The sequence below is a fragment of the Lampris incognitus genome, chromosome 4 (assembly GCF_029633865.1).
Source record: "Lampris incognitus isolate fLamInc1 chromosome 4, fLamInc1.hap2, whole genome shotgun sequence".
Classification (NCBI taxonomy): domain Eukaryota; kingdom Metazoa; phylum Chordata; class Actinopteri; order Lampriformes; family Lampridae; genus Lampris; species Lampris incognitus.
Window position 1 is genome coordinate 32062407 of NC_079214.1, and position 27366 is coordinate 32089772.

At 42.1% G+C, this 27366-nt stretch overlaps 2 protein-coding genes across 4 annotated transcripts; both read left to right on the top strand.

The window, feature by feature from the left end:
• The first annotated feature begins 1260 nt into the window (after window positions 1–1260).
• LOC130111319 (uncharacterized) lies at window positions 1261–14619 on the top strand. Of its 2 annotated transcripts, XM_056278466.1 has the most exons (12): window positions 1261–1400; window positions 1492–1562; window positions 1667–1790; window positions 2863–3026; window positions 3367–3512; window positions 5558–5702; window positions 8144–8237; window positions 8393–8471; window positions 8726–8805; window positions 8909–9347; window positions 14076–14157; window positions 14597–14619. In XM_056278466.1, exons 1-11 carry the CDS (start codon window positions 1375–1377, stop codon window positions 14115–14117), a joined length of 1410 nt encoding a protein of 469 aa, XP_056134441.1. In that variant the 5' UTR covers window positions 1261–1374; the 3' UTR covers window positions 14118–14157; window positions 14597–14619. The 2 variants fall into 2 exon arrangements, with proteins under 2 accessions (XP_056134441.1, XP_056134440.1); XM_056278465.1 differs by lacking the exons at window positions 14076–14157; window positions 14597–14619 and having other exon boundaries at window positions 8909–12104.
• Window positions 14519–26743, top strand: irf1a (interferon regulatory factor 1a). 2 transcript variants are annotated; one of them, XM_056278467.1, is made up of 7 exons: window positions 14519–14712; window positions 15173–15272; window positions 22277–22465; window positions 22855–23082; window positions 23333–23385; window positions 23763–23853; window positions 24336–26743. In XM_056278467.1, exons 1-7 carry the CDS (start codon window positions 14623–14625, stop codon window positions 24512–24514), a joined length of 930 nt encoding a protein of 309 aa, XP_056134442.1. In that variant the 5' UTR covers window positions 14519–14622; the 3' UTR covers window positions 24515–26743. The 2 variants fall into 2 exon arrangements, with proteins under 2 accessions (XP_056134442.1, XP_056134443.1); XM_056278468.1 differs by having other exon boundaries at window positions 22277–22456.
• Window positions 26744–27366: the final 623 nt, after the last annotated feature.

The window sequence follows — 27366 nt, forward strand, 5'->3', positions numbered from 1 at the left end:
GCTTCTTTGAATACAGCCCTGTGTGTGTGTCTCTCCTCACTGGCACAGGAGAGGCAGAAAGTACTCGAAAAAGAAAAGATCCAGCTTAGTTTTTATATTGTGGTAAATGACGGTAGGTGCTCGAGGTTGGTAGTCCAAACCATGTTTGCTGCTGGCCCCGGCTGCATTGATTTCCGATTGAGTAAGAAGGGGGCGTGGCTAAATTCCCATCGCTTGGTTTTTTTTTTTATCCAAGATGGCCGCGGCGTGAAATGGGCGTATAGTTGTTATCATTTGTTTATTGTCCTCTATTCAATTATAGGCCTACTCTGTTCTAATATCCTGTCTTGACGTCCTGACTTAGTGTCATCTCCTTAAGTGTTCGTTATGTAGTTATTGTTCACTTGGTATTGTCTGTTATGTTCTTGCACAGTTAAATAAAATCTATCTATCTATCTCTCTATCTCTATTGATGACTGATTTTGAGAAATTTTCTGTTTCTCTTCTGGTTTGGCTGAGAGATACGTCGGTTTTCCTCCCGCAGGATGTGATGGGTTCTGATGCTTAAGAACAACTTGGCCATGTGCCTCTTGGCTCTGGAGATGATGTCGGATAGCTCTGACAGTTAATAGCTGAACACTGTTTTCGATTTTTTTATTTCTTTCCGCGGAATCAGTGGCTATTTGACGTCCGTCTTCATGCTGACTGACTGGCCTTGAGATTTCTCCAGATTTCAGTCCATACAGGCGGAATCGCTACGTCAGGTTGTTACAGAAAAAATGACCCGAGTGTCCGCTCTTGTTATCTAAGCTCTTTGGTACCGTAGTTGTAAATGTGTGGATACGACACCTCCGGCCATTGAGTGGGATCATTAATCCATTCCGATGTCTGGCTAAACGGACACTGACCACCAACCTTTTATCGCTGAGATTATCTAAATACCGGCGCCTATCATCCGCTTCCAAAGTACTGATGTAGCTCTCCTGATATCATTGCTACAGTTTTTTTTAATTATTATTATTATTATTTTAATGTACTTCCTTGTCAAACACCTGCGAACTCAGTTGGCCGACATTCAAATCCAAAGGTTTCGAGGTTTTGTTTTCGCCCAAAAATGGGGCGGTAACCACGGCGCGGCATTAAAATTCCTGGGTAATTTGCTCTGGTCGTTTCACACGCGATATCCTGCCGACGTGACGACTTTCCTCGCTCCCCTCCCCCAGGATAAAATGAGGAAATGAGGACTAGTTCCTATGAAATAAGCAGAGGCGGAACCATTACAGTAAACGCACTTTTTCTAAAGGAGGCGCGACCCGCCTGTCATACTATGAAACCTGTTTTCCGTGGCTGTGTCTGTTGAACTCAAGGAAAATAATTATACTAAATCCCGTCTAGATGACACGCCCGACGGAGTGTGCAAGGTAACGTGTTTTTCTTCGTGTTTGTCGAACCCTAAGTGTGAGCAGCAGCTCTGACTGCAGTTATCACATATGTCGTTTTGTTTGGTTCCAGGCTCCTACGTGGAGGAATTTCCTTTACTCTGCTTATTTTGGGAAACATGCTTTTGGCGACGGACATTTCTGGTAAAGACCAACGAAGGAAAACTTGAAACAGAAGCAATACGATAAATTCCATGAGGGGTGACTGATTTTATTCTTTATTAATTGGATGTATGCATTTCTTTCAGGTTCTGAAAATGAGCCAAGCCAGAATTTCCAATGTGTCAACGACTATGAGAATTTGATGTCCTGCGAGTTAACACAAAAAGCCGATCAAGACTGTAATGAATACAATTTGACTCTCGTAGACGAGTGAGTTTATATTATTTTACTTATTATTTTTGTATGAACTGAATCAGAATGCGCAGTTTTTTAAGCTTCTTCCTCTTTTTCGGCTACTTCCGTTAGCGGTGGCTACAGCGGATCATCCGTTTCCATCTCTTCCTGTCCCTCGTCTTCCTCCGTCACGCCAGCCACCTGCATGTCCTCCCTCACCACATCCATAAAATTCCTCTTTGGCCTTCTTCTTTTCCTCTTGCCTGGCAGCTCCATATTCAGCATCCTTCGCCTAATATACCCAGCATCTCTCCTCCACACATGTCCAAACCATCTCAATCTCATCTCCCTTGCTTTGTCTCCAAACCGTCCAACCTGAGCTGTCCCTCTAATATACTCATTCCTAATCCTGTCCTTCTTCGTCACTCCCAATGAAAATCTTAGCATCATCAACTATGCCACCTCTAGCTCCGTCTCTTGTCTGTTGGTCAGTGCCACTGTCTCCAAACCATACAACATGGCTGGTCTCACAACCATCTTGTAAGCCTTCCCTTTAACTCTCGCTAGTGCCCTTGTCACAAATCACTCCTGACACTCTTCTCCACCCACTCCACCCTGCCTGCACTCTCTTCTTCACCTTTCTTCTGCACTCTCCATTACTTTGAACAGTTGACCCCAAATATTTAAACTTATACGCCTTCGTCACCTCCACTCCTTGTATCCTCACCATTCTGCAGTCCTCCCTCTCATCTACACATATGTATTCTGTCTTGCTCCTACTGACTTTCATTCCTCTTCTCTCCAATGCATACCTCCACCTTTCCAGGCTCTCCTCAACCTGCTCCCTACTCTCGCTACAGATCTCAATGTCATCCACAAACATCATAGTCCACGGAGACTCCTGCCTGATCTCGTCCGTCAACCGCAGTTTTACAAACTGTATTGTGAAAATAGGCCTCAAACGCCGATTACGTGATCCATAGTGATAGATGTTTTCACCACTGCAGCAGCAATTTTGAAACATCACATTTTGAAACATGACAGAACAGGAAGAGATGAAATATTTTCAAAACATATTTTTTGAAAATGATTCTCTTTAATTTCACAGAATGAACAGAACGAAACATTGTACTTTCAAGCCCAGTGAGCATATCAGCGGTAAGTGTAGCTGCTCCATCAAAATGTCTTTTACTCTTGGGCAACAATACACAGCAACCCTCCGGACTGCTGAGAAACCGCCAAGGAATGGAACCATCAATATCACAGACACCAGTAAGTGGATTTTTTTTTGATCATCCAACGTTTAGGGAAAAAAAAGAAAGAAAAAGATTTCGGTCAGAAAGAGAACTAATTTTGTCTTCAAACAAACGTTGTACGTGTCAACAGTCTTCTTTTTTTTTGTCCATGCCTACCTTCAGAAATTGTGTCGTACATAATAGACTAGAGCTTTCCTTCTTTACTTTCTTCTTTTAAAGGATGGAGTTGTACATGTTTCAAGACAAAAGGAATATCATCTATTTTAGGATGGATTTCCAATAAGTAGGTAGTGTAGGTAGCATTTCATCCTGCTATTACAAAGGTCCAACTGTAAATCTTGTTGCTGTTTCTCCAGTTAAACCCAAAGCTCCAACAATCACCTCGGTGAAAAAGACACAAAATGGTAATTTTCAAGTCATGTGGAAGAAAAATTACAATTCAGCCATTGATAAATTCTTGACTGCAGTGGTCACTTACCGAAAGAAAGGAGAAACACGCGAGGTAAGACAAATATCACAGACACTTATTTGCATGATAGAGATGTATATGCATGTTGTTAGACATAGTATTGAGTTGTTGTTACCTGGGTGTACGTACTTCATTTTTTGAACTGGCTACTTTATGTAGGTAGCGCTACTCGTAGCCACACTGCTGATACAACAGGGTGTGATTATTGGTAACCTGCTTAATGCAGTGCATTCTTTAAAGTACTGTACTGTAGCTATGACCTGCACACTCGGAGTACTTGCCTAGAGCACTAAAACATGGTAAGCAATTGTAAATAAACATTCTCCTCTTTTGACAAGGCAGTCAGTATTATAATATGCATATAACTGCATTTCAACACATAAAAGAGACTGTATTACCTAAGTCCTTGGTTAACAAATACATCTTTTATTGAGGGGAATATTATAGTCCTCTGTCATCCTGTCTGTTAGTTGCTTCAATGTGACAGTTTGCATACCAAGGGGAAAAAAGAGGCCAAAGTGCATATACTTATGAAAAAGGTAGTAAATTATAACAAAAATAGCAACAATAGAAAAATAACAGCAATGTGAATGTATGAATGACATCGCATGAAAGTAAGTTTGTGTGTGTGTATGTAAAACTTTGTGAAAAGAAACACTCAATGGCAGGGAAAGTGCTCAACAAATAAGGAGAAAAATAATCCAGTGAGTCAAATAAATTTTTTATGAGACAGTACAAGCCTGTTTCATGCCATAATCAATCATCAGCTGTCAATAAAGCTACTGTGAAAGAACATACCATTTACTGCCTCATCATGCACATCACGTGCACAACATCCAATGGGGAAGAGAGGTGCGACATTCAAAAATTCAAGAATTTTTGAATGTCACACCTCTCCCTTGACATCACTGTTGGGCATGATGAAGTAATTGTTGCGTAAAATCAATTTATTCAGTGGAAACACATATAAAAGCATGTCTTTTTTGATTTATTGTGCATTCGAGTTGTTTTCCCAACATTTTTGATTGAAGTAATGCCGATTGGAATGGAAACTTTAACAAGTTATTCAAAAGATGACACTGACCCTAATGCAAAGTTAAGAGGTAAACTGTTCTAGACTAGGGGTCGATTGTTTAGACGTGGCTAATTCCAATCACTTTTAGTATCGGAAGTACACTTTGCAACAACCATGAATGTCTAAGGCCGCGCTTTACATTGGCCAGTCTGTTAAAGGCTCTGCAACATAGCTCGTAATTTTTGTTTGTCAGTATGACTTAAATTACTGGGTAGGGAGTTTTCTTAAGCATGATATGTGAATGAGACTTGTTGATGGCAGAATAATAAAGTCAACGGTGGTGAACATGAAAGATGATAAAGGCTTGTATAGCTGAATTTTACTACCAATGATGAGCTGTATTTAAGAATAGAGGGTTTTGGGTTTTTTTTGTCAGAAGAGAAGAGGACTTGCATTACAATTTTTGGTGGCATACAGATGATGCAAAAAGCTTTTCTTTTTTTTAAAATTTTAGGCTGATCATCAGTAGGCCATCTAACTTTATTTAGAATGAATAGTACTGCAATTGGCAAGACGGAATCTATATGTGTGAATGAGAGGGAGGACAGCAGAATGGTGAGGATGCAAGGAGTGGAGGTGACAAAGGTGGATGAGTTTAAATACTTGGGGCCAACTGTTCAAAGTAACGGGGAGTGCGGAAGAGCGGTGAAGAAGAGAGTGCAGGCAGGGTGGAGTGGGTGGAGAAGAGTATCGGGAGTGATTTGTAGTAGTAGTAGCATTACAATTGAGTCATCCCTCATTTCAATATCTTTTTGTTGTCAGTTTGTTTGTCAGGCCCCAGACTAACAAGGTGATTTAATAATTTGCCTTGTGATGTTTGCATTTTCAGTGGTATGGTTTATTGGTCTTTTTTGGTTGGTAATGTGATATCTGTTATTCTTTGTGATTAAGTGGCATTGAAAATTTTTTTTGCTGTCATAAATGCTAAACAAACAAAAAAACAGTCACTGGAAAAAGTTACCTAGCATGCTATCCTTAAATAATTCTTGTTTTTTCCTACAAGGAGTCAAAACCTACTGACTTGTCATCCTATGAAATCCTTGAGAGAGACCTGGAGCCAAACACAGAATATGTGGTCAGTGTTAGAAGCTGCTTAATATTTGGTAAACAGCACAGTGACAGAAGCCAAGAATATGAATTCAAAACCCGTAAGTATATATATATAAAAAAATCACTTTAAGTTAATGTACACTACCGTTCAAAAGTTTGGGATCACCCAAACAATTTCATGTTTTCCATGAAAAGTCACACTTATTCACCACCATATGCTGTGAAATGAATAGAAAATAGAGTCAAGACATTGACAAGGTTAGAAATAATGATTTTTATTTGAAATAAGATTTTTTTTACATCAAACTTTGCTTTCGTTAAAGAATCCTCCATTTGCAGCAATTACAGCATTGCAGACCTTTGGCATTCTAGCTGTTAATTTGTTGAGGTAATCTGGAGAAATTGCACCCCACGCTTCCAGAAGCAGCTCCCACAAGTTGGATTGGTTGGATGGGCACTTCTTTGAGCAGATTGAGTTTCTGGAGCATCACATTTGTGGGGTCAATTAAACGCTCAAAATGGCCAGAAAAAGAGAACTTTCATCTGAAACTCGACAGTCTATTCTTGTTCTTAGAAATGAAGGCTATTCCATGCAAGAAATTGCTAAGAAATTGAAGATTTCCTACACCGGTGTGTACTACTCCCTTCAGAGGACAGCACAAACAGGCTCTAACAGGTACTATTTAATGAAGATGCCAGTTGGGGACCTGTGAGGCGTCTGTTTCTCAAACTAGAGACTCTAATGTACTTATCTTCTTGCTCAGTTGTGCAACGCGGCCTCCCACTTCTTTTTCTACTCTGGTTAGAGCCTGTTTGTGCTGTCCTCTGAAGGGAGTAGTACACACCGGTGTAGGAAATCTTCAATTTCTTAGCAATTTCTCGCATGGAATAGCCTTCATTTCTAAGAACAAGAATAGACTGTCGAGTTTCAGATGAAAGTTCTCTTTTTCTGGCCATTTTGAGCGTTTAATTGACCCCACAAATGTGATGCTCCAGAAACTCAATCTGCTCAAAGAAGTGCCCATCCAACCAATCCAACTTGTGGGAGCTGCTTCTGGAAGCGTGGGGTGCAATTTCTCCAGATTACCTCAACAAATTAACAGCTAGAATGCCAAAGGTCTGCAATGCTGTAATTGCTGCAAATGGAGGATTCTTTGACGAAAGCAAAGTTTGATGTAAAAAAAATCTTATTTCAAATACAAATCATTATTTCTAACCTTGTCAATGTCTTGACTCTATTTTCTATTCATTTCACAACATATGGTGGTGAATAAGTGTGACTTTTCATGGAAAACACAAAATTGTTTGGGTGATCCCAAACTTTTGAACGGTAGTGTAGGTTCATAACAATCCATTTTTTTTTCTATTCAGCAGAAACACTGAATGTTGATTTTGTGTTTACTTAGTTATGGGTCTGTCACACATGACCACAGTATATCTTCTTGATCACAATATGATGTTCTAAAAGAGGCTATATTATGTGGGCAACCACAGTCTTTCACAAACTACACCCTATTATTTGTCTATATATGTAATAAGGATGCAATGTAAAATATATTTGACTACTTAAAATTTGATCATTCCACAAAAAGTGAAAGTTTTGATTTGTAGAGAGAAAATAAGAATATCGAGACTCTCCACGACAACAATTTGTCTTTTCTAAATCTGATTTTACTTTGTATTTTTGCCCATTTCAAATGTGAACAGACCTCAAAATTAATAAATAAAACTCAGGTTGAAGTGTCGCATACATTTTGAAGCACAAAGCGTAGTAAAGCCTTCCTGGATGAAAAAGTTGAGTGGTAGTGTTTCAACAGGAGAGACCCAACTGAAGTTATATTGTTTAGGCATTTGAAAATATGCAAATACAGCACAAACGGAGGACGACTTAACATATTTACACACAGTTAATGTACAAGAACTGTTTTCTGAAACCGTCATAATGTAAGTGTTGTATTACACTATCCGGTGCCCTGTTCCTCATATGTGGATAACTGAATTGGCTGGATTAAAACGTTGATGATTTAAATAAACACATTATTCTCAATGCCTTGTAATATTCTAGTAATCTAGCCTTAACTGTCATCACAGCTACACCCCCTATAGGGATGTATTTAATTTAACCCATCCATGAACCCATGAAGTCCTCGTTTCAGGCAGAGATGCCTGGACCATCCCATAGAGAGGTGCCCAGAGATCATGGAGCCGTTATGATAAGACAAGCTTGTAGAAGGAAACACAATTTGAGAGACTGCTGAAAGTGTTTTGCTCATTCAAACGCTTAAGTGAGCTGTACAAATTTAGCTAAGAATGGATTATTTTTCTGAAGAATTTATCAGAACCATATATTTTGAACTCCATTGGGGCAACATGTCAACAGTGACCCAAACAATTTGCATGCCCTTGGCTTTTTCTCCAATAGCACATTCTTATTTGTAGTACCGGAAACTGAGAATGTACATCTATCTACCAGTCAGAAGGGAAACTTTCTGTGAAGGAAAGACATTCAGGACCTTTTTTCATATTCTCTACTTTACAGCTGCTTCTTTTCAAAGCCTACTGATGAATATCATTATTGGCCTTAGCGTTACCGCCGTCTTCATCACCAGTGTTGTGTTTGTCTGTGGGGTTAGGTAAGTAATTTTCACTAAAATACTCTTTTTACATTACATGTGGAAAGCAATTTTTCATACCTTGCAATTTGTTTCTTCTTTTGGAGCAGTTTTATTTCTCTGTTCTTCTGTCTGTCATTCTTATAAAGTTGATTTGTCCACTGTTTTGATCATAGGCTCAAAGCAAAGTGGTGGGACATTGTTGTCAAACACCCAAACAAAACTCTTATATATGTGACTCCAGGTGAACAAAAGGTGAGGCTCTCTGCAATGTTAACTTAAACTTTGGACAGATTTGTTCATTCTTATCGATTATTCAACAATATCACTGTTCCTGCAATTATCATATTGAGAAATACACTTAATTTTTTTAAGTCTTTAAGTGTTTACTTTTGAAAATACAAGGTTTTTATTTCATTGTAGTGTTATATGATTTTCAATAGGTGTTGTCAAAATGAAATTGCTTTGAATTTTAATCTTTCATTTGATTTTATCAACCAATATTACAGCTCTTACAGCCTTCGCAAACAGTCATCTCCCCCATCTATGTTGATCTCCCTAAAGAGGATCCAAATGAAGGCAAAGCATGGTAAGTATTGCAGAAGAATTGTCACAGTAAAACCTAATCTGTCTTGTTAGGATTGCTACTTGTATGATTGCATTCTAACTTCATGTTTTGTATCTCTATTCAGGTCAAAGTATTGTCCAACAGACACTAGTAGTGGGAGTCATCAGCAAAGCAATGAAGTTCATACTGATTCGTCCTCTCTGGGTTATGCTGACACGCTGTCTGTTGACATCATTGCCAACGTTCAAGATGCCCTCCGCAAAGCCCTCCCCCAACTCCTGCTGATATCATCACCCAACAAAAGTTCTGTGGAAGAATCAAACAGAATTAGTGGTCTGACTGACTGCAATCCTTGTTACTTGAGAGATGACAACTCAGAGGGCTCTCCTGGATTGTTCAGCTATGACAACAGGAGTTATTCCATTCTCATTCCCAGTTGTCGGAACCAAATTATGAGTGGAAACTTGGAGACGCCGTCATCAACCGGAGTGACTTGTGACCCCGCTTACCATCCTGGTGAGGGTATAAGTCTGAGAAACACCTGTCCAGATCCACAGGTGCAGGTTTGTCGTGTTACAGGTCAGCAAGACCTTGATTTAACACTTGTCGGTGTTTCATCTAATATGCAAACAGACTTTTCTTACCATGCATGTGATGCAGATTCTGAGAACTTGTCATCTAGCTTGTCTGTGTCTTCTGATCATGATCCACATGTAGAAAATGTCAATGAGGAAGTCGGAGACACTACAGCCGCATCAACTCAGAAGACCTTAGATATGTACACTAAACAGACAATATCTGATACAAACCCCTGCTACGGCACTCTGCCTATCACGTTATGCAGCTTACCCCCACCTGACGATGACTATCAAGCTTTTCAGAGTCTAGTGAAACAGCCAGACATGTTGGCACCAATGCAGAGCGGTAGTAAATGGGGAGAACAGGGGGAAAAATACCCAAAGGAATTCTTCAATCAGATCCCTCAAAACTTCTTGGTGCCAGTCCTTAAAAAAATTATTTACAATTCCCAGGGTGGAAAATGTGCTCCTGATTTTAACAGACCCTTTCTCTCAGGTGTATCCACTGACCAGGTTGAAACGATAGTCACTGACAGTGGCTATCAATGTGCATAAATTTTTTCTACATTAGTTTGGCCTTTTGTGATTGTTTTCTGCAGGAGATGTGCACATTAGAGTGTTTCCCACTGGTTGGTACTTGTCTGTTGGCAGAGAAAAGACACTAGCTGACAAAGATAAGCCCTTAAAACAATGTGACTCTTGTGCTTCTCTTGTGCTCCTCTTGTGCTTATTTTAGCATTCTCCTACAAACACCAGATAGAATTGGGCCCTATGGAGAATCAGGATAAAATTGTGTTTTTGAATGATATAAAACATGAGTACAGGTGTGGTCGGGTAGTTAGCAGGGACTTTTTTTTTTTAATTGCTCATGTCATACGAGGATATGGGTACAAATAAGTTCATAATGCATATTTTTTGCAATTTTTAAAAATGTTTACAAGAAATGGGTTTTTGCAGTATTCACTGTGGGATGTTTATCATCACTCTGATTAACCTGTTAATGCAAACGGTATGATTCATGAACCCTCAAACAACCCATTAGCTTCAATGGTTGTAAATACACATTCAGTAGTAAATGTGGTGGGTGTCCGGGTAGCGTAGCGGTCTATTCCATTGCCTACCAACATGGGGATCACCAGTTCGAGTCCCCGTGTTACCTCCGACTTGGTCGGGCGTCCCTACAGACACAATTGGCCGTGTCTGCGGGTGGGAAGCCGCATGTGGGTATGTGTCCTGGTCGCTGCACTAGCACCTCCTCTGGTTGGTCAGGGCGCCTGTTCAGGGGGGAGGGGGAACTGGAGAGAATAGCGTGATCCTCCCATGCACTATGTCTCCCTGACGAAACTCCTCACTGTCAGGTGAAAAGAAGCAGCTGGCGATTCCACATGTATTGGAGGAGACGTGGTAGTCTGCAGCCCTCCCCGGATCAGCAGAGGGGGTGGAGCAGCGACCGGGACAGCTCAGAAGGGTGAAGTAATTGGCCAGATACAATTGGGGAGAAAAAGGGGGGAAGAAATCCAAAAAAAAAAAAGTGAATGTGGTTTTCTCACAGTAAAATTTTTTAGTAATATTTAGTGAGGAAAATAATTTCACTTCAAATTATTTCCAGACCAACAACTCAGCATTGTTACACTTGGGTGTTACCAATGAGGGGTGGGTTGTTGGCCTGTTGTCTCTGTTGCTCTCCCTGAGGTTTCTTCCTGTTTTTTCTCCCTGTTGAAAGGCTTTTTTTTTTTCAGGGAGTTGTCCCTTATCCAGTGCGAGGGTCTAAGGACAGGATGTTGTGTTGCTGTAAAGCCCCTTGAGGCAAATTTGTAGTTTGTGATATTGGGCTGTATAAATAAAATGGACTTGTTCAACCTACCCCAAAACATTTAGTGGCCCAAAAAGTCTACGTAAAGTGTATTCAATGAAACCAAGCTGCAGTTGATGTTGTTAAGCCTGAAGTATCCATTATTTGATGATGCTTCCACTAAATTACAAGTTTTAGTATAAGAAAATAACAGTATATTTATAGCCATCATAGCACAAAGCCTGCTTTGCATAAGGTATCCTATGCTTGGAATAAAAAGGTCAACTTTTTGAGGAAAAAGACCCTCCCCTTTTAGTAGGTGGGCTACTGCTCTGAAATACAATAAACCATATAAGCTGGTTGGCCTCATTGACATTCATATGATGGTTGGCCTTTCTGCCCATGGGAGAGCACAGACGGTTGTTCGGGGTGATTGGAGTCCTCCTGTAATGGTAAAACCCACAATGTGGCTCATTTGGTTCATCATATTTACTGCCTTAATTGTTACTTGGCTGTTTTTTTTGGGGTGGGGGGTGGGGGGTAACCATAGTTTGTCACTTTTTTCAGTTATCAAGTCAAGTCAGTTTTATTTGTATAGCACATTATCACAAATTACAGGTTATATTGCTTTACAGCAATATAACTCTCTGCCCTTAGACCCTTCCATTATCACTGCTTAGCACTTAATGAATACCCTTTTCTTTTCAGTTTGCCATGTTGCATACATTTCTGGATTATTATGACTGCTGCTGGCATGTCTGTGAAAAAGAAAAAAACAGAAGGTTTAAAACAAAAGTTTGTACTTTGTTTTAAGATATAGCAGTAAAAATAATTGTTCAGAAATGTACTTGGTTTTGTAGTTGAATATTGTAAAAGTACAAAATGCTTGACTTTAATATGCTCCAGTGCAGCTATTCCACATATCTATTATTAAACAACTATTCAGCTGTCTGGTGTTGTCTCTATTTCAACTTTAAATCCACATATCTCTTGTAAAATTTGTCAAGCCTACCAGTTTAGTAAACGGTAGGGACTGATATCTTCCATCAGCATGGTGGCCCAGTGGTTAGCACTGTTGCCTCACAGCAAGAAGGTCTTGGGTTCGAACCCCAGGATTTCCTAGGTCATTTTTGTGTGGAGTTTGCATGTTCTCCCTGTTTCTGTGTGGGTTTCCTCCGGGTGCTCCGGTTTCCTCCCACCATCTAAAGACATGCATGTTAGGGTTAACTGTCTGTGCCCCTGAGCAAGGCAATGGAAAGAAGAGCTGGAGTTGGTCCCGAGCGCTGCACAGTGGCTGCCTGCTTCTAGCGTCAGTGTGTGTTGGGTTGGGTTAAATGCATAGGATGAATTTCCCCATGGGGTTTAATAAAGTACATCTTATCAAGCTGAATTTAAATTAAGTCAACTACTACTTTCGGCTGCTCCTGTTAGGGGTCGCCACAGCGGATCATCAGTTTCCATTTCTTCCCGTCTTAAATTTGAATTCCTGAATTTAAATTAAGTATCTCATGTAAATAAAAAACATGTTTGTATTCACTGAATGGGCCATCTAGACACTTGTGGAATTGCAATGCTGTGCCAAAATTATATTAGGATTCACTGAATGTTTCTTCTGTTACAAAAGAGGAATTGTGTGCTTTCACCCCACATGAAAAGCGGCGGTGTGCTGGATTGGGTAATGATTTCCTCATACCTCTTCTGTGGAACAGTGGAGGAGGTTCCAGAGAACTGCATGCCTGGTCTTGACACCATGGTTATAAACAAACAAAAATTAGATATAAATTAAAAGTTTTCATGCAATATTCTTTAGATTTTTTTTATTATTATGATCCAAGACGCCATGACACCCCTTTCATGCACACTATGCAGCAGTATAAATACAGGGTTTTTCAAACGGATGGTATTTTAGCTTTGATTCCCTTAAGAATATCATGGTTAACAAAAAATATTTTAGTGTTGGCAATATAAGACTGCAATATAAGATGACTTAAGGACAAGGTAGTCCTGATAACTGAGTAGTATTTTCCTTGGTCTGTTTATTACAGAATATCAAGCCATATTTTAGGTGGTTACTGATGTAGTATTTATGTGTGACATGTAATATGCACTAAATACCAACTTTCATCAGTTATTAAAGTTGCTCATCTGCATCATAGACATGGTAAAAGGCATTTCAGGCTCCAGGGATTCAAAAGAATCCCATGACAACAAAGTGCTATGCTTGTAGAAAAACAATAACTAATACTTATCAACAGCCAAGAAGGATAACAGTCACCACTTTTTATATTCAGGTCTGTCAAAAAATTTCAGTCATGTTACCGTTAAGGCAAAAATGTTTGATCAAGTCACACATGAATGAAATTTCTCTTTCAAACCTGGCTCTAAGCATAAATGTTCCACGCCCAGTAATACCCTTCCAGGTCTCACGGAATACACTTTTATTCATAAGTGTACCAGTTCAAAGCTATGATGAGAGAAAACACGCCACATACCAGTCCAGTGCCGCTAATACTGTAGGACGTCCTAACGGTTGTGTTTTCCACTACTGTGTCACTCCTGACAAATCACGCTCATATTCAGCCGCTCTCTCGGCTGGAGCATCTCATGTCCTCCTGTGATTGGAGGGACCTGTTCAGTGGCAAGAACTCCTATTGGAGGACGAGAGGGCTCATCATGACTGCAAAAGTGAATCTATTGGTGAAGACACAGTAGGAGGAATAGTGAGCTCAGATTTAATCTTGGTTCCTGTGAATTTTGTTGTTATCACTAAAGAGATTTGTTGCCTACCAAAGCACGCTCCTTAACCTGTCTGTCCTATGCACCTGGACTAATTCTCTGTTTGTCTGGTTTTACTGTCTGTACATCTGGACTGACTTCACATCTGCATTTGTATCTGGCTTGGCTGATTGTCTCTCCATCAGTCTGTCTCATTGCACATTGGCTGTGTAAAACACCGGGACTAAACACCTGTCTGCATGCCAACCTGAACAAACGGCTGCCAAGGTAAGAGTCATGGCTCTCCAAAGAGAGGAATGCAGAGAATTTGATTAGAAGAAAGCAAAACAGAAAAATATAACTGTTAGCAGCTCTAAAAACAGTTTTCTGTCTTAAGTGTGTGCTCTGTCTTAAATGTATCCACAACAATTCAAATGTCTCCTCTTACTTAAAAACGGGTGCTGAATAGCTAAACAATGAGATGCAGGGGTGGGCAGTCCTATCCAGAAAGGGCTGGTGCGGGTGCAGGTCTTTGTTCCAACCAAGCAGTTACACACCTGTGTCTCCCAACCAAGTTCCTCAGCAAAGACTGCACTGGTTGATTAGTGTGATCAGGTGTGTAACTGCATGGTTGGAACAAAAACCTGCACCCACACCGGCCCTTCCTGAATAAGATTGCTCACCCCTGCAAAAGTAAAATGTTTGCGTGCATGTCTCTGTGTGAAAGAGTGTGTGTGCAAATGTGCGTACAGCATGAAACATTTAGGTCGTCTCAGGCTGAGGCCATGGATTGAGGAACAAATCCAGTCTGGGAAATACCCAGGCGTACGCTGGCTTGACCAGGTATACACACACACACACACACACACACACACACACACACACACACACATGCGCACACACAGAGAAATCCTAATCCTAAATTACTGTCGGTCCTAGTGTCAGCTCTCTATATGTCAGATCTATTCTATTCTATTCTAGTCCTCCTTTATTTTCTATTTTGTTGTCTTTTATTTTATTGTATTGCATTTAATTCTCTTGTTTTATTTCAAATCCTGTTTTTGTCTGTGTATTTTATTTTGTTCCGTTTATGTTCTCTGGTTTCATTCAGTTCTGTTTTTCTCTTCTCTTCTCTTTTCTTTTCCCCTCTCTTCTCTTCTCTTCTCTTCTCTTCTGCTCTCCTCTCCTCTCTTCTCTTCTCTTCTCTTCTCTTCTCTTCTCTTCTCTTCTCTTCTCTTCTCTTCTCTTCTCTTCTCTTCTCTTCTCTTCTCTTCTCTTCTCTTCTCTTCTCTTCTTTCTCCAGTCAGCAAAAGTTTTCCAGATCCCTTGGAAACATGCAGCTCGTCACGGCTGGAATATTGACAGAGACGCTACGCTGTTCAGGAGTTGGGCCATGCATACTGGTACTGAATGAAACTAACACACACACACACACACACACACACACACACAGACACACAGACACAGACACACATACACAAACAGACATACACACACACACACACACACACACAGTGAGTATATGCTAACAGCTCCCTAACCTGTTTTGCGGTTGGTTGCTCCTCTGAGCCATCATCCATCATCACACACCACACATCAGCACTCTTAAGTATCTCTTAATGTAAGGTTTCACACACGCTGGCACAGCTGGGTGACATCATTTCACAGTAAAAGCTACAATCCTGAACGTTTACATACAAACAAATGAGCTTGAGATATTTTCTCTTGCTGTCATTTTCAAAACCATAGCTGAACCACAAAGAACTAAATCATGAAAGCTTTTTCAGTGTCTCATTGACATGACTACCCTTAGGTAGGACTTACCTCGGAAAACCGATATGGTGCATAATGTCTTCCATCTTCATCATGCGGGAGAACATAACAGTCATCGTGGAACAAAGAAGCCAAGTTGTCGTTAAATATAGGCCAATATGGCAGACCAACCTCATAGAAGACCTTTACCAACAGATAGAGAGACATTAGTAGCCAAAGCTCAGGTTCTGTCATGGTTCTGCAGCTCAGCAGTGAAGGAAGTGCTGATTTTGAACAGCACTGTTGCATTTGGGATAGAAGTCCTGGCTGTGAAGTGGCCAAACACCGAGATGCAACCAGTGGTATCACCGTAGGTGTCAGTCAGTTAAACAAAAATAACCGTCTTCAGCATTGTAGCTCTGAGGCTCCCTTTCAGAAAAAACATTACATTACATTACAGTCATTTAGCCAACGCTTTTACCCAAAGCGACTTTCAATAAGTGCATTTAACGTAGGAAATTAGGAGAACTACTAGTCATCAGAGGTCAAAAGTGCATCTAAACAAGCATCTAAGAGCAAAACCAGTGCTAAAGTAAAAGTGCAAGAAAGTGATTTTTTTTTAAATGAGTGAATACAATAAGTGCTAAGAACAAGTAGCAGGGTAGTAGTTCTTAAAGAGATGAGTTTTCAACCTGCGCCGAAAGATGGGCAGCGACTCCGCTGTCCTGACATCAGTGGGGAGTTCATTTCACCACTGTGGGGCCAGGACAGAAAAGAGCCGTGACCGGGTCGATCGGCAGCAAGGGCCTCTGAGCGACGGGGCAACCAGGCATCCCGAGGCAGCAGAGCGAAGTGGTTGGGCAGGGGTGTAGGGTTTGACCATGGCCTGGAGATAGGAAGGAGCTGCTCCTTTCACTGCCCTGTAGGCTAGCTCCAGAGTCTTAAACTGGATGCGAGCAGCTACTGGGAGCCAGTGTAGGGACATGAGAAGGGGAGTTGTGTGGGAGAACTTAGGGCGGTTGAACGCCAGACAAGATGCTGCTTTCTGAACAAGCTCCAGAGGTCTGATGGCCGACGCCAGGGCGCCAGCAAGGAGGGAGTTGCCGTAGTCCAGCCAGGAGATGACCACAGCCTGGATGAGCACCTGTGCCATCTGGTCGGTGAGGAATGGCCGAATCCCCCTGATGTTATAGAGGAGAAAACTGCAGGAGCCAGCAACCGATGCAACGTTTTTAGCAAACGACAGTTGGTCGTCCAGGATCACACCCAGATTCCTCACAGTCTGAGTTGGCGTCACCACGGTGTTGTCAATGGTGATGGCCAGGTCTCGGTGCAGGCAACCTTTCCCCAGGAGAGGAACAAATGTCCTGCATCAATAAAAGCTTACACTTCAAGTGTAAGCTTTTATGAATTATTATTATTATCATATCATAAGGTAGTTCATAAGTGTACTTGGTACCAGAATACATTAGGCCAAATATTGATGATAAACTTTGTTGTCATATCATCAGATCTGCGGCTGTATGTTTGGACACTCAGGTAAAGAGGAACAGAGCTGTCAACTGATCACCACCCGATGATGAGTTGGGTCAGATGGCGAGGAAGGCTGCTGGACAGACCTGGCAAACTCAGACATGTAGAGGGTGAACTGGGAATGTCTGGTGGAGGCCCCTGCCCATGGGGTCTTCAACTCCCACCTCCAGAAGAAGTTCTTGTCTATCCCAAGGGAGGCTGGGGACATGGAGTCTGAGTGGGCCATGTTCAAACCCTCTACTGCAGATGCAGCAGGTAGGAGTTGTGGTCATAAGGTCATCAGTGCCTGTTGATGTGGCAACCTAAGAATCTGCTGGTGGACACTGGCAGTAAGGGAAGCCGTCAGGCTGAAGGAGGCATTTCGGGCTTGTTTGGCCCAAGGGTCTCCTGAAGCAGACGACAGGTACCAGGAGGCCAGAAGGGCGGCAGCTTCTGTGGCCATGGAAGCAAAAACTCGGGTGTGGGAGGACTTCGACGAGGCTATGGAGGAGGACTTTTGGTTGGCCTCAAGAAAGTTCTGGCAAACCATCCGGCGACTCAGGGAGGGGAAGCAGGGCTTGACTCAGGCTGTGTTCAGCCGGGGAGGGGAAATGCTGACTCGGACTGGGGATGTTGTTTGGCGGTTGAAAGAACACTTTGAGGAGCTCCTGAACCCAGCTAACATGTCCTCAGTGGAGGAGGTAGAGTCTGAAGACTCGGGGGAAGCCCCACCCATATCCCTGGCAGAGGTCTCTGTGGTAGTTAAGAAGTTCCTCGGTGGCAAGGTGCCGGGTGTGGATGAGATTTGCCCTGAGATGCTGAAGGCTCTGGATATTGTTGGGCTGTCTTGGCTGACACGCCTCTTTAGTGTTGCGTGGAGGTCGGGGACAGTACCTGTGGTGTGGCAGACTGGGTGGTGGTTCTCATGTTTAAAAAAGGGGACCAGAGGTGTGCTCCAATTATCGAGGCATCATACTACTCAGCCTCCCTAGGAAAGTCTTCTCTAGGGTACTGGAATGGAGGCTCTGACCGATTGTTGAACCTCGGATCCAGGAGGAATAATGTGGAGTCCATCCTGGCCATGGAATGACAGACCAACTCTTTACCCTTGTGAAAGTGCTGAAGAAGGCATGGGAGTTTGACCAGCCAGTCTACATGTGTGGACTTGGAGAAGGCTTACGACTGTGAACCCTGGGGTACTCTGTGGGGGGGGGTACTGCAGGAGTATGGGGTACTGGGGTGGTTGCTACAAGCCATCCAGTCCTTGTATAACCAAAGTGAGAGCAGTGTCCGTATTCTCGGCACAAAGTCAAACACATTTTCGGTGGGTGTCAGACTCTGCCAAGGTTGTCCCTTGTCTCTTATTCTGTTTGTGATGTTCATGGACCAGATCTCAAGGCGCAGCCAAGATGAGGAGTGTTTCCATTTTGGAAACCTCAGAAGTGCATCTCTGCTCTTCAAGGATGATGAGGTTTCATTGGTTTCATCAGAACGCGACCTCCAGCACACACTGGGGCAGTTTGCAACTGAGTGTGAAATGGGCAGGATGAGAGTCAGCACCTCCAAGTCTGGGGCCATGGTTCTCTACCAGAAAATTGTGGATTGCCCCCTCTGGGTTGGGGATGAGTTGTTGCCTCAAGGGAAGGAGTTCAAGTATCTCGGGGTCTTGTTCACAAGTGAGGGTAGGATGGAGCGGGAGATTGACAGGTGAATTGGTGCAGCATCAGTAGTAATGCAGACGTTGTACTGGACTGTTGTGTTGAAGAGGGAGCTGAGCCAGAATGCAAAGCTCTCAATTTACCAGTCAATCTTCGTTCCAATCCTCACCTATGGTCATGAGCTTTGGGTAGTGACCGAAAGGGTGAGATCGTGGATACAAGTGGCTGAAATGAGTTTCCTCTGTAGGGTGTCTGGGCTCAGCCTTAGAGATAGGGTGAGGAGCTTGGACATCCGGAGGGAGCTCGGAGTAGAGCCGTTGCTCCTTTGCGTCGAAAGGAGCCAGTTGAGGTGGTTCGAGCATCTGATTAGGATGCCTCCTGGGCACCTTCCTTTGAAGGTTTTCTGGGCAAGTCCAACTGGGAGGAGACCCTGGGGTAGACCCAGAACTTGCTGGAGGGACTACATGTCCAGTCTGGCCTGGGAACACATTGGGATCCCCCAGGAGGAGCTGGAGTGCATTGCTGGGTAGAGGCACGTCTGGAGTGCCCTACTTAGCTTGCTGCCACCGTGACCCGACCCCAGAGAAGCGGCTGATGATGAGATGAGATTGTTATTTATTATTATTATTGATATTATTATTATTATTACATTAACAGGAGTTGTATCTCACCCTTGAGCATGGCCAGTGCAAGCCTGGTTAATATTCTACATCACTGGGAGGAAACTCCCAGAAACAATTGTGGCTATATCCGAATTTATTTTTTTTTTACTTTTGGAAAAAGTCAATAATGATAAGTGTTCAGCACCCAGAAATTTCATTATCTTAACTGCTTATCCTGCTCTCAGGGATGCTGGAGCCTATTCCAGCAGTCATTGGGCGACAGGCAGGGAGACACCCTGGACAGGCTGCCAGGCCATCACAGGGCCGACACACACCCATTTATTCATAGGGACAATTTAGTATGGCCAATTCACCTGACTTACATGTCTTTGGACTGTGGGAGGAAACCCCGGAGGAAACCCATGTAGACAAGGGGAGAACATGCAAACTCCACACAGAGGATGACCTCGGATGACCCACCAAGGTTGGACTGCTCTGGGGCTCGAACCCAGCACCTCCTTGCTGTGAGGTGACTGCGCTAACCACTGCACCACCGTGCCACCCAGAAATTTCAAAATCAACAAATTTAGACAATGAAATGCAATTTGAAGTCTAAAACCAGAAAGGGCAGAATAATACAGTAAAATGCAAGGTGTAATGTATGTCAATAAATATGAATATAGTATGTAATGAATAATGTACAGTATGTATACAGTATCCATCCATCCATTATCCAAGCCACTTACCCAAATTTGGGTCGCGGGATGCTGGAGCCTATCCCAGCAGTCATTGGGCGGCAGGCGGGGAGACACCCTGGACAGGCCAACACATTCACACCTAGGGACAATTTAGTATGGCCAATTCACCAGATCTACATGTCTTTGAACTGTGGGAGGAAACTGGAGCACCTGGAGGAAACCCACACAGACACGGGGAGAACATGCAAACTCCACACAGAGGACAACCTGGGTAACCCCCAAGGTTGGACAACCCTGGGGTTCGAACCAGGACCTTTTTGATGTGAGGGGACCACGCTAAACACTGTGCCGCCCATGTATACAGTATATAAATCAAAATATGAAGAAGACAAGGAAGTGAATTCATTTAATCACCAGTTTTTTACATCTTTGTATCTCCTTTTAAAACCCTTCCAAATCCCATACCTGTATACTTTCCTACCTGCCCCAACTTTACCCCCCTATGCTTTCTCTTCACTGCCTCGAGAAAGAAAGCAGTATGATCCTTTTACGTCTCAATTTACAGGTTTACAAGAGAGACAAATCTCATAGAAGAGCAGGACACATTTATACCTTGACATTCATGCCCCCAGCCACTTAACTGAATGGAAAAGATCATGGCCTTTCCAAAAATGCAGTCCATAACGAAACTGATTACGTTTCAAAGAATTGTACTCAGTAATAATTAATATGCTATAGAAATGTTTTAGACTAGCTAGCTGTTATATCAACACAGACAAATTCAAATTTTGAAAGATGTATTAACAAAACCTGTTGTTGTCATCATATAAGCCACGAGATGCCAAGGCGACTGGTTCCCTGCTGTTTAAGTTGTAGGGAAACATCTCTAGTGTGGGCTGAAATGTGCATGCTGCGGTTGCTTTGCTTTTTGTTCTTCTGTTGTGGCTTTTTCACGTACATTTTCGTCCTGTTGTCATGTGTGATTTGCACTTGCTCTGCTTTTTTTCTTCTTCTTGCAGTTGCTTTACCCCTTTTGTTTTTCTGTGCCCTTTTTGTTGTTGCACGTTACCGTCCTTACTTGTGTTTTGTAATTTCTTGATAAGCGTTCAATTTTTCATTTGTGTTGTGCTACTTTGGCGTTTGTTTGCATGCACAGGCCATTGTAGAGTTCAACTTATTTTATTCATTATGTTGTTTTGCTCTTTCTCCTACTATCTTTATTCTCAGGATAAAATTTGAAAATCAACATACTATATGTTCTCCAGATGTTGCCTGTTTTCAGAATTTCCCTAACAATTTTTTTCCTTTCTTCTTTTTTTTCCCAGAAGGGTTTGTCATCCGATAAGTGGTTGCTTAACCCTTGGGTGACTGGGGAGATGTTCACAGCCAATGTATACACACATTACATCATGGGAACGCTTCAGTCCAGTGGCTGTGTGTCTGAGTACAGTTATCATGTTGCTGTCAAAGTACAGCACAACCATGCCTGTTTGTAACCATGGAAACGTAACTGCTGATAATGACAGATATGGAATATGGAGTGGATTACCAGTCCAATTTCATTTTAAGCCAACTCAATTTATTCAACTATGATGACAGTGTGAAAGGTGTGAAATAAGGTGTGAAATAAGAAATGATAAAAACAAAATCAGTCATTATTATTACTATTATTATCATTCTTATTATAAGAACAACAACAACAATGATAACAACAACAAGCATGTGAGTGACTGTGGGTGTGAGCCCTTTGCAGGAAAAGCAAGCTGTCTAGGGTGTGCTGTGGCCCTGCTGTCTGTCCGGTGCCTCTGGCCTCATTGTGTTCATGTCCTATGACTCACTGAGGCTTAAATTTCTTCGAGTCAAGCAATCTCAAGTTGTTTTTAATGATCTTGTTCAGCTGTTCAAATTACACACCAGTCAATTTAGTCTGAGATTTCAAGCTGTGAATAGAAAAGCACAAAGCAATTTTTACATGGAGAATCTATATAGCTTTAGTTCTTATTATTTTATTTTCTAATACTTCCTGGGGACAGTCCACGTCAAACCCAAAAACATGGAACAAGTGCACGCGCGCACACACACACACACACACACACACACACACACACACACACACACACACTCACTCACTCACTCACACTCGTGTTTGTTCACTTTTCTGCTTGCTTGACTGTCTGTCTATCAGGGCGGTACCATCCAGCCAAAGACAAGCCGGACCCAAAGACATGGAAGGCTAATTTCCGGTGTGCCCTAAACTCCCTGCCTGACATCAGTGAACTGCGGGAGCAGAGCAAGAAGAGAGGCAACAACGCCTACAGGGTCTATAGGATGCTGCCCAGCATACCAAAACACAGGCGCAGGAGGGGTAACAAGAGTAATTTTGTTTTATCATTCAATCAGACACACACACACACACACTCACTCACTCACTCACTCACTCACTCACTCACTCACTCACTCACTCACTCATATAGGGAAGGTGTGTGATAGTGTACATAAAAAAACACAAATGCAAACTGATGCTTAAATTCAGAGGTGTTGTCAAGCGGTCTTCAACCGCAGGTTCTCTTCCTCTCTTCTGCAGGGATTTCCTTTGACCCTTAGAGAGTTTAAGGTGGTAATTCATGTCGATGGAGTTGTTTTAGTGAGTGACAGAATCACAAAATCTCCTTGAAGAAGGGCAAGCTATTGAAACCCATTGAGGACATATTCACTTTCCACCTTCCTTCTCCCACCATTTCTTCCTTCTGCTCTCTCCTCCAGCACTGCGGTTGTCCAAAAGGTCCAGAGACAGACAGACAAGTACAGGAGTGGTTGGAGAACCCGACACGTACAATGCATACACCTTACACACCTCACAATCCACTGCAACAAAACACTGTTCAGACACAATAAACATGTTTAACACAACCCACGCTTCAATGTTGAGTGAGCACAGTATGAAGATGGGGATCCCTGCAGAGGATACATATGGCAATACACGAGCACACGGTGAGAGCTCCCACATACACAGCAATGAAAATGTTTGGTGTTGCTGGTCAACAGAGCTCACAATGTTTTTATTTTCTTATGCCGCCATTAATGTAATGTTACATGTTGTTGTTTTGTTGGTGGTGGTTGTTATATTTGCCTAGTTGTGCTGTCGTTATTGTTGCAGATTTGTCATTGTTCCTGTGATAGTCTTTATGGTTCGCCCCTGTTGACTGATAATGATGATGATATTGTCATTACTGTTGTGCAGAGCTGTGGGAGACCAGGCCAGAGGACCAGGAGCAGACCGAGGCTGTTTTTAAGGTGATGGACCTCTGATTCATCAGAGGACAGAAAAATTAATGACTGAATGACTAACTGAGTAGATGATGTGAAACCTGATTGTTTTTTTTCTTTTTTCTTTTTTCTTCTTTTTTTTTTGTTGTTGTGAAGGACAGACTGGCAAACTGTTTTATGTTGATCTACCACTGGCGGATTGAATTAGTTTCTAAATGACTGACCCCCAAACTGAAGCTAGCCTGATCGACTGACTTATTATCTGTTGCAAGTGTGATATAGCCTCATGTCTGGTTGAGTTGACAGACTACCTGAGCAGGTGTGAGGTTTGGCAGTTGACTTATTAGTATGCTTTACTGACTGGATGCTGTGTGTGTGTGTTCATACTGTCTTGTGCATTGCAGCTAGTGGACCAGATGAGCAGTGCTGAGTACTGGAACCACGGTGGAGAGCAGAGAGGATGCCGAGCGAGCACATTCAGTGACCACTGGCAATGTAGGACACCATGTATTTGTGTGCATATGTATGTGTGAATGTGTTACTTTAAGCTCTTATTATGATCATTTGTTTTATTGAAATATGGCAATGTAAATCTACTTTATACCGTGACTCTCCTTCTCCATCGCTTGTTGATCTAGCCGCACCTACACTAATGCACTTATTTGCTGACTCTCTTGTAAATCGCTCTAGATAATAGTGTGTAAATGTCAATTTAAATGTGTGTGTGTGTGTGTGTGTGTGAGAGAGAGAGAGAGAGAGAGAGAGAGAGAGAGAGAGAGAGAGAGAGAGAGAGAGAGAGAGAGAGAGAGAGAGAGAGAGAGAGAGAGAGAGAGAGAGAGAGAGAGAGAAAAAGAGAGTGCGTGTGTGTGTGTGTGTGTGCTGCTGGCAAGAAAAAAAAAACAGTCCCATGTAAAATCCCTCCTCTTTGGTACATGCTGAGAGCTCATACGTGGTGTGTGTTGTGCGTTTCTCCCCAGACGGTAGTGAAGACTTCCTGTATAACCTACGCACAGACAGCTATGTGCACTGTACAGAAAACCAGGATTCTGTTGGTCAATATGATATCAAGGAGCTCTCTGACTGGTCAACACTTCAGCAAACACTGACCCCATTACTCTGTACTGAAAAACAAACGCCAAGCCTCTTGTTTAGTTAAACAAGAGCTCATTCTATTGAACAGTATCACAAATATAACAGCAAAAACAAAGCATATTTCTTATTGGCCTATATTGCTGACTTCTTACACCAGTCCACCTGTCTGTCTGTTCATCCATCGACTAAGCTAATGGTTGAAAGCGGGAAGTAAGAAGGTAAATGGACAGGTACTGCTCAGTCTGAGAGTCAGACACTCAAAAGCAAACTGAAAAGGAGATCCTGTTCCAAGCCAAGCTTCGCCATGGTCCACTGTCACATACACCACACCAACACCAAACTCAGACCACTTGTAGAGCAGCTAGATCTCATTTCACTGGTCACAGTTTTGAGGAAAGACAGTTATTGTTCTACCTTCCTTGAAGTTTTATGCTTACCCCACCACATACACAGTGAAATTATATCTGCATTAATAAACTGCACAGGAGTGCAGTACACAAAAACAGGCCCTTCGCACCAAAGTAGATGGTAGGCTGCAGGGGAATACACAACATACTGGCATGCCCTCTTGACTTAAACAATGTAGCTTTCATTGGAGCGTCACACGGTAATTTGATGGTCTTTCAAAGCAATTTCGGTGTTGGGATTCTGACCAAGCTGTTGCTTTGGGAGATTTGAGTTCTTGTTTGCAGTGTAAACATATTTTGAACCCTCTTGCAATTAAGAGTTGGCCATAACATTCTCATCATCCTGTTGCCCAAATGCAGTCAAAATTATTGGAACTGCCCAGAGAAGGTAAACTTGTGTACAAGTTTGCATCTCGCCTTAGTGCATATGTCCACATCAACTGGGAGGACAGAGACTTATAATGACAAAAATACATCAGCAGATGATGGTGTGATGTGGTTTTTGGAAATTTTAGCATTATATTTAGGGGGGGTTAACTTAAATTACAACTTATCTTATTTACTTAATTAGATAGGATAGTGAAAAACCAACTGAAGGGACTGGAGGGAGAGAGAGGCAACAGAGCTCGTTGCCAAATTTGATTCCATGAATGTTGCACTTGAGCCAAAGCCAACATGATAAGTGACAACTGGTGGGCCACCGAAACATCCAATTATGACTTCTTTCTGATTTTTAACTGGTTATATTGATATAATATTGAAATAGCAAATTGTCACACTAATTATTTCTAAGAACAGTAATTCAGTATTGCACCTAGCTTCTAAGTAAAACATTACAACCAAATGTTTGTCCCGAGACCTGCTAAGAGCTGAAAAGTTCATAGACAAAGACAGCCAGATACCAAGGCCATTCTGTTACATGCATTTCCTGCTGAAGTTTACAAACATGTTCATTCAGTACTCCCAGATGTTTTTTCAATAAATATTCAAGAAGAAACATCCTCCATTGTGTTAACTTTTGTGGGAATGTGTGCTAACACTCAGTCTATTACAACAGACTGGGAGAAGAGCAATCCAACAGATAAACATTTTTCTCAAAGGGGGAATGAGCAAATAAAGCCTTCTCAAGCTGCACCAAAATAACTGCTCATGTCTCCCCTAAGTGAATATTTATCAAATATATACCATTACAAAGTGCATTTATAGCCTCAAAACTTAAGCACCCATGTGCTAGGAATTTGTACCTAGTTTAGGTCTGGCTCAGCTACGTACCCAAGTAACAGGAAGAATAGGACAAAGTAACACAGAATGCACAAATACATACCACATAAAACATAGGCTCTATGTTTCTGCACATAGTGCAAGATTTATTAAGCAAAAACATTTCAGTTGCCCCACACTGAATTAAAAGCCCTTCTTACATGTAGGCCTTAGTTTTTGACAATCCCTTTGTAAAGTAAAAATAAATATTCAAATGTTTTCTCACAAGCAAACACATGCAGAGTGGTGGGAGTATGATAGCATAAGGCTAGCCTGGTAAAACACACATGTTAACAGACAGATAGGTTTGTGCACAGTTGTACCTCGATGACCAGACAGGCCATCCCAAATTCTCCTCTCTCCCCAACCAACATGCAAACTACACCCTGACTGAAACAAAGGCCTTTTTTTTTTTGAGACAAAGTGTTGTATGAAGGCTTACACAAAGGCTTGTAATTCAAAGATCTCTTGATACATAAATCAAACAACACATTCACATATTGCAAAACAATTATAAATAAATAAACAGAATGGACTCTGCCATGTCATCAGAATAGGAGTCTCCAGCATCTGTAATACTGCTGTCTTTTAATTTCTCTGGCAAAACGGCAATGAAGAGAACGCACAAAATGGGTTGATAGATGCAAAAAGACCATCCCTCCTAAAAGAATCGTTGCGAAAGATGCACTAACGTTTAAAACTTTGATTTTGCTCTTACTCTTCCACCATGATGGGATGCCCCGTTGCAGTAATTCTAAAAAGACTTCTGTGTGATTTACCTGCCGGCACACCTTCAGCAATAGATGGGGGAACTATTCAGTCATCCCCTCCCCTCTCCTCTACCCAACCCAATTGTATTTGGCCAATTACCCCACTCTTCCAAGCCGTCCCAGTCACTGCTCCACCCCCTCTACCAATCCGGGAAGGGCTGCAGACTACCACATGCCTCTTCCGATACACGTGGAGTCACTAGTCACTTCTTTTCACCTGACAGTGAGGAGTTTCGGCAGGAGGCAACACGAGGATTTGAACTGGCGATCCCTGTGCTGGTAGGCAATAGAATAGACCGCTACGCCACCTGGATGCCCCTCTATTCAGTCAATTTAAATATTGTAATGTGGTTTGAATGAAAGGCCACACACATTTGAACAGATTCCCTGCTTATTTAGTTGTTGAATGTGTACATCTGGGTTAATGAGACTTACATGAGAGACATCCTTTATTTAAAATCTCCATTCTTGGTAAAGTT

Excerpts from the sequence above, each read along its gene's own strand:
- LOC130111319 (XM_056278465.1), top strand. The coding sequence starts at position 1,375 with ATGACACGCCCGACGGAGTGTGCAAG. Across the intron at positions 1,563-1,666 it reads TTTGGCGACGGACATTTCTG|GTTCTGAAAATGAGCCAAGC; the intron begins GTAAAGACCAAC and ends CATTTCTTTCAG. Across the intron at positions 5,703-8,143 it reads AGAATATGAATTCAAAACCC|CTGCTTCTTTTCAAAGCCTA; the intron begins GTAAGTATATAT and ends TCTACTTTACAG.
- irf1a (XM_056278467.1), top strand. The coding sequence starts at position 14,623 with ATGAAACATTTAGGTCGTCTCAGGCTGAGGCCATGGATTGAGGAACAA. Across the intron at positions 15,273-22,276 it reads GAGTTGGGCCATGCATACTG|GGCGGTACCATCCAGCCAAA; the intron begins GTACTGAATGAA and ends TCTGTCTATCAG. Across the intron at positions 22,466-22,854 it reads GCGCAGGAGGGGTAACAAGA|CACTGCGGTTGTCCAAAAGG; the intron begins GTAATTTTGTTT and ends TCTCTCCTCCAG.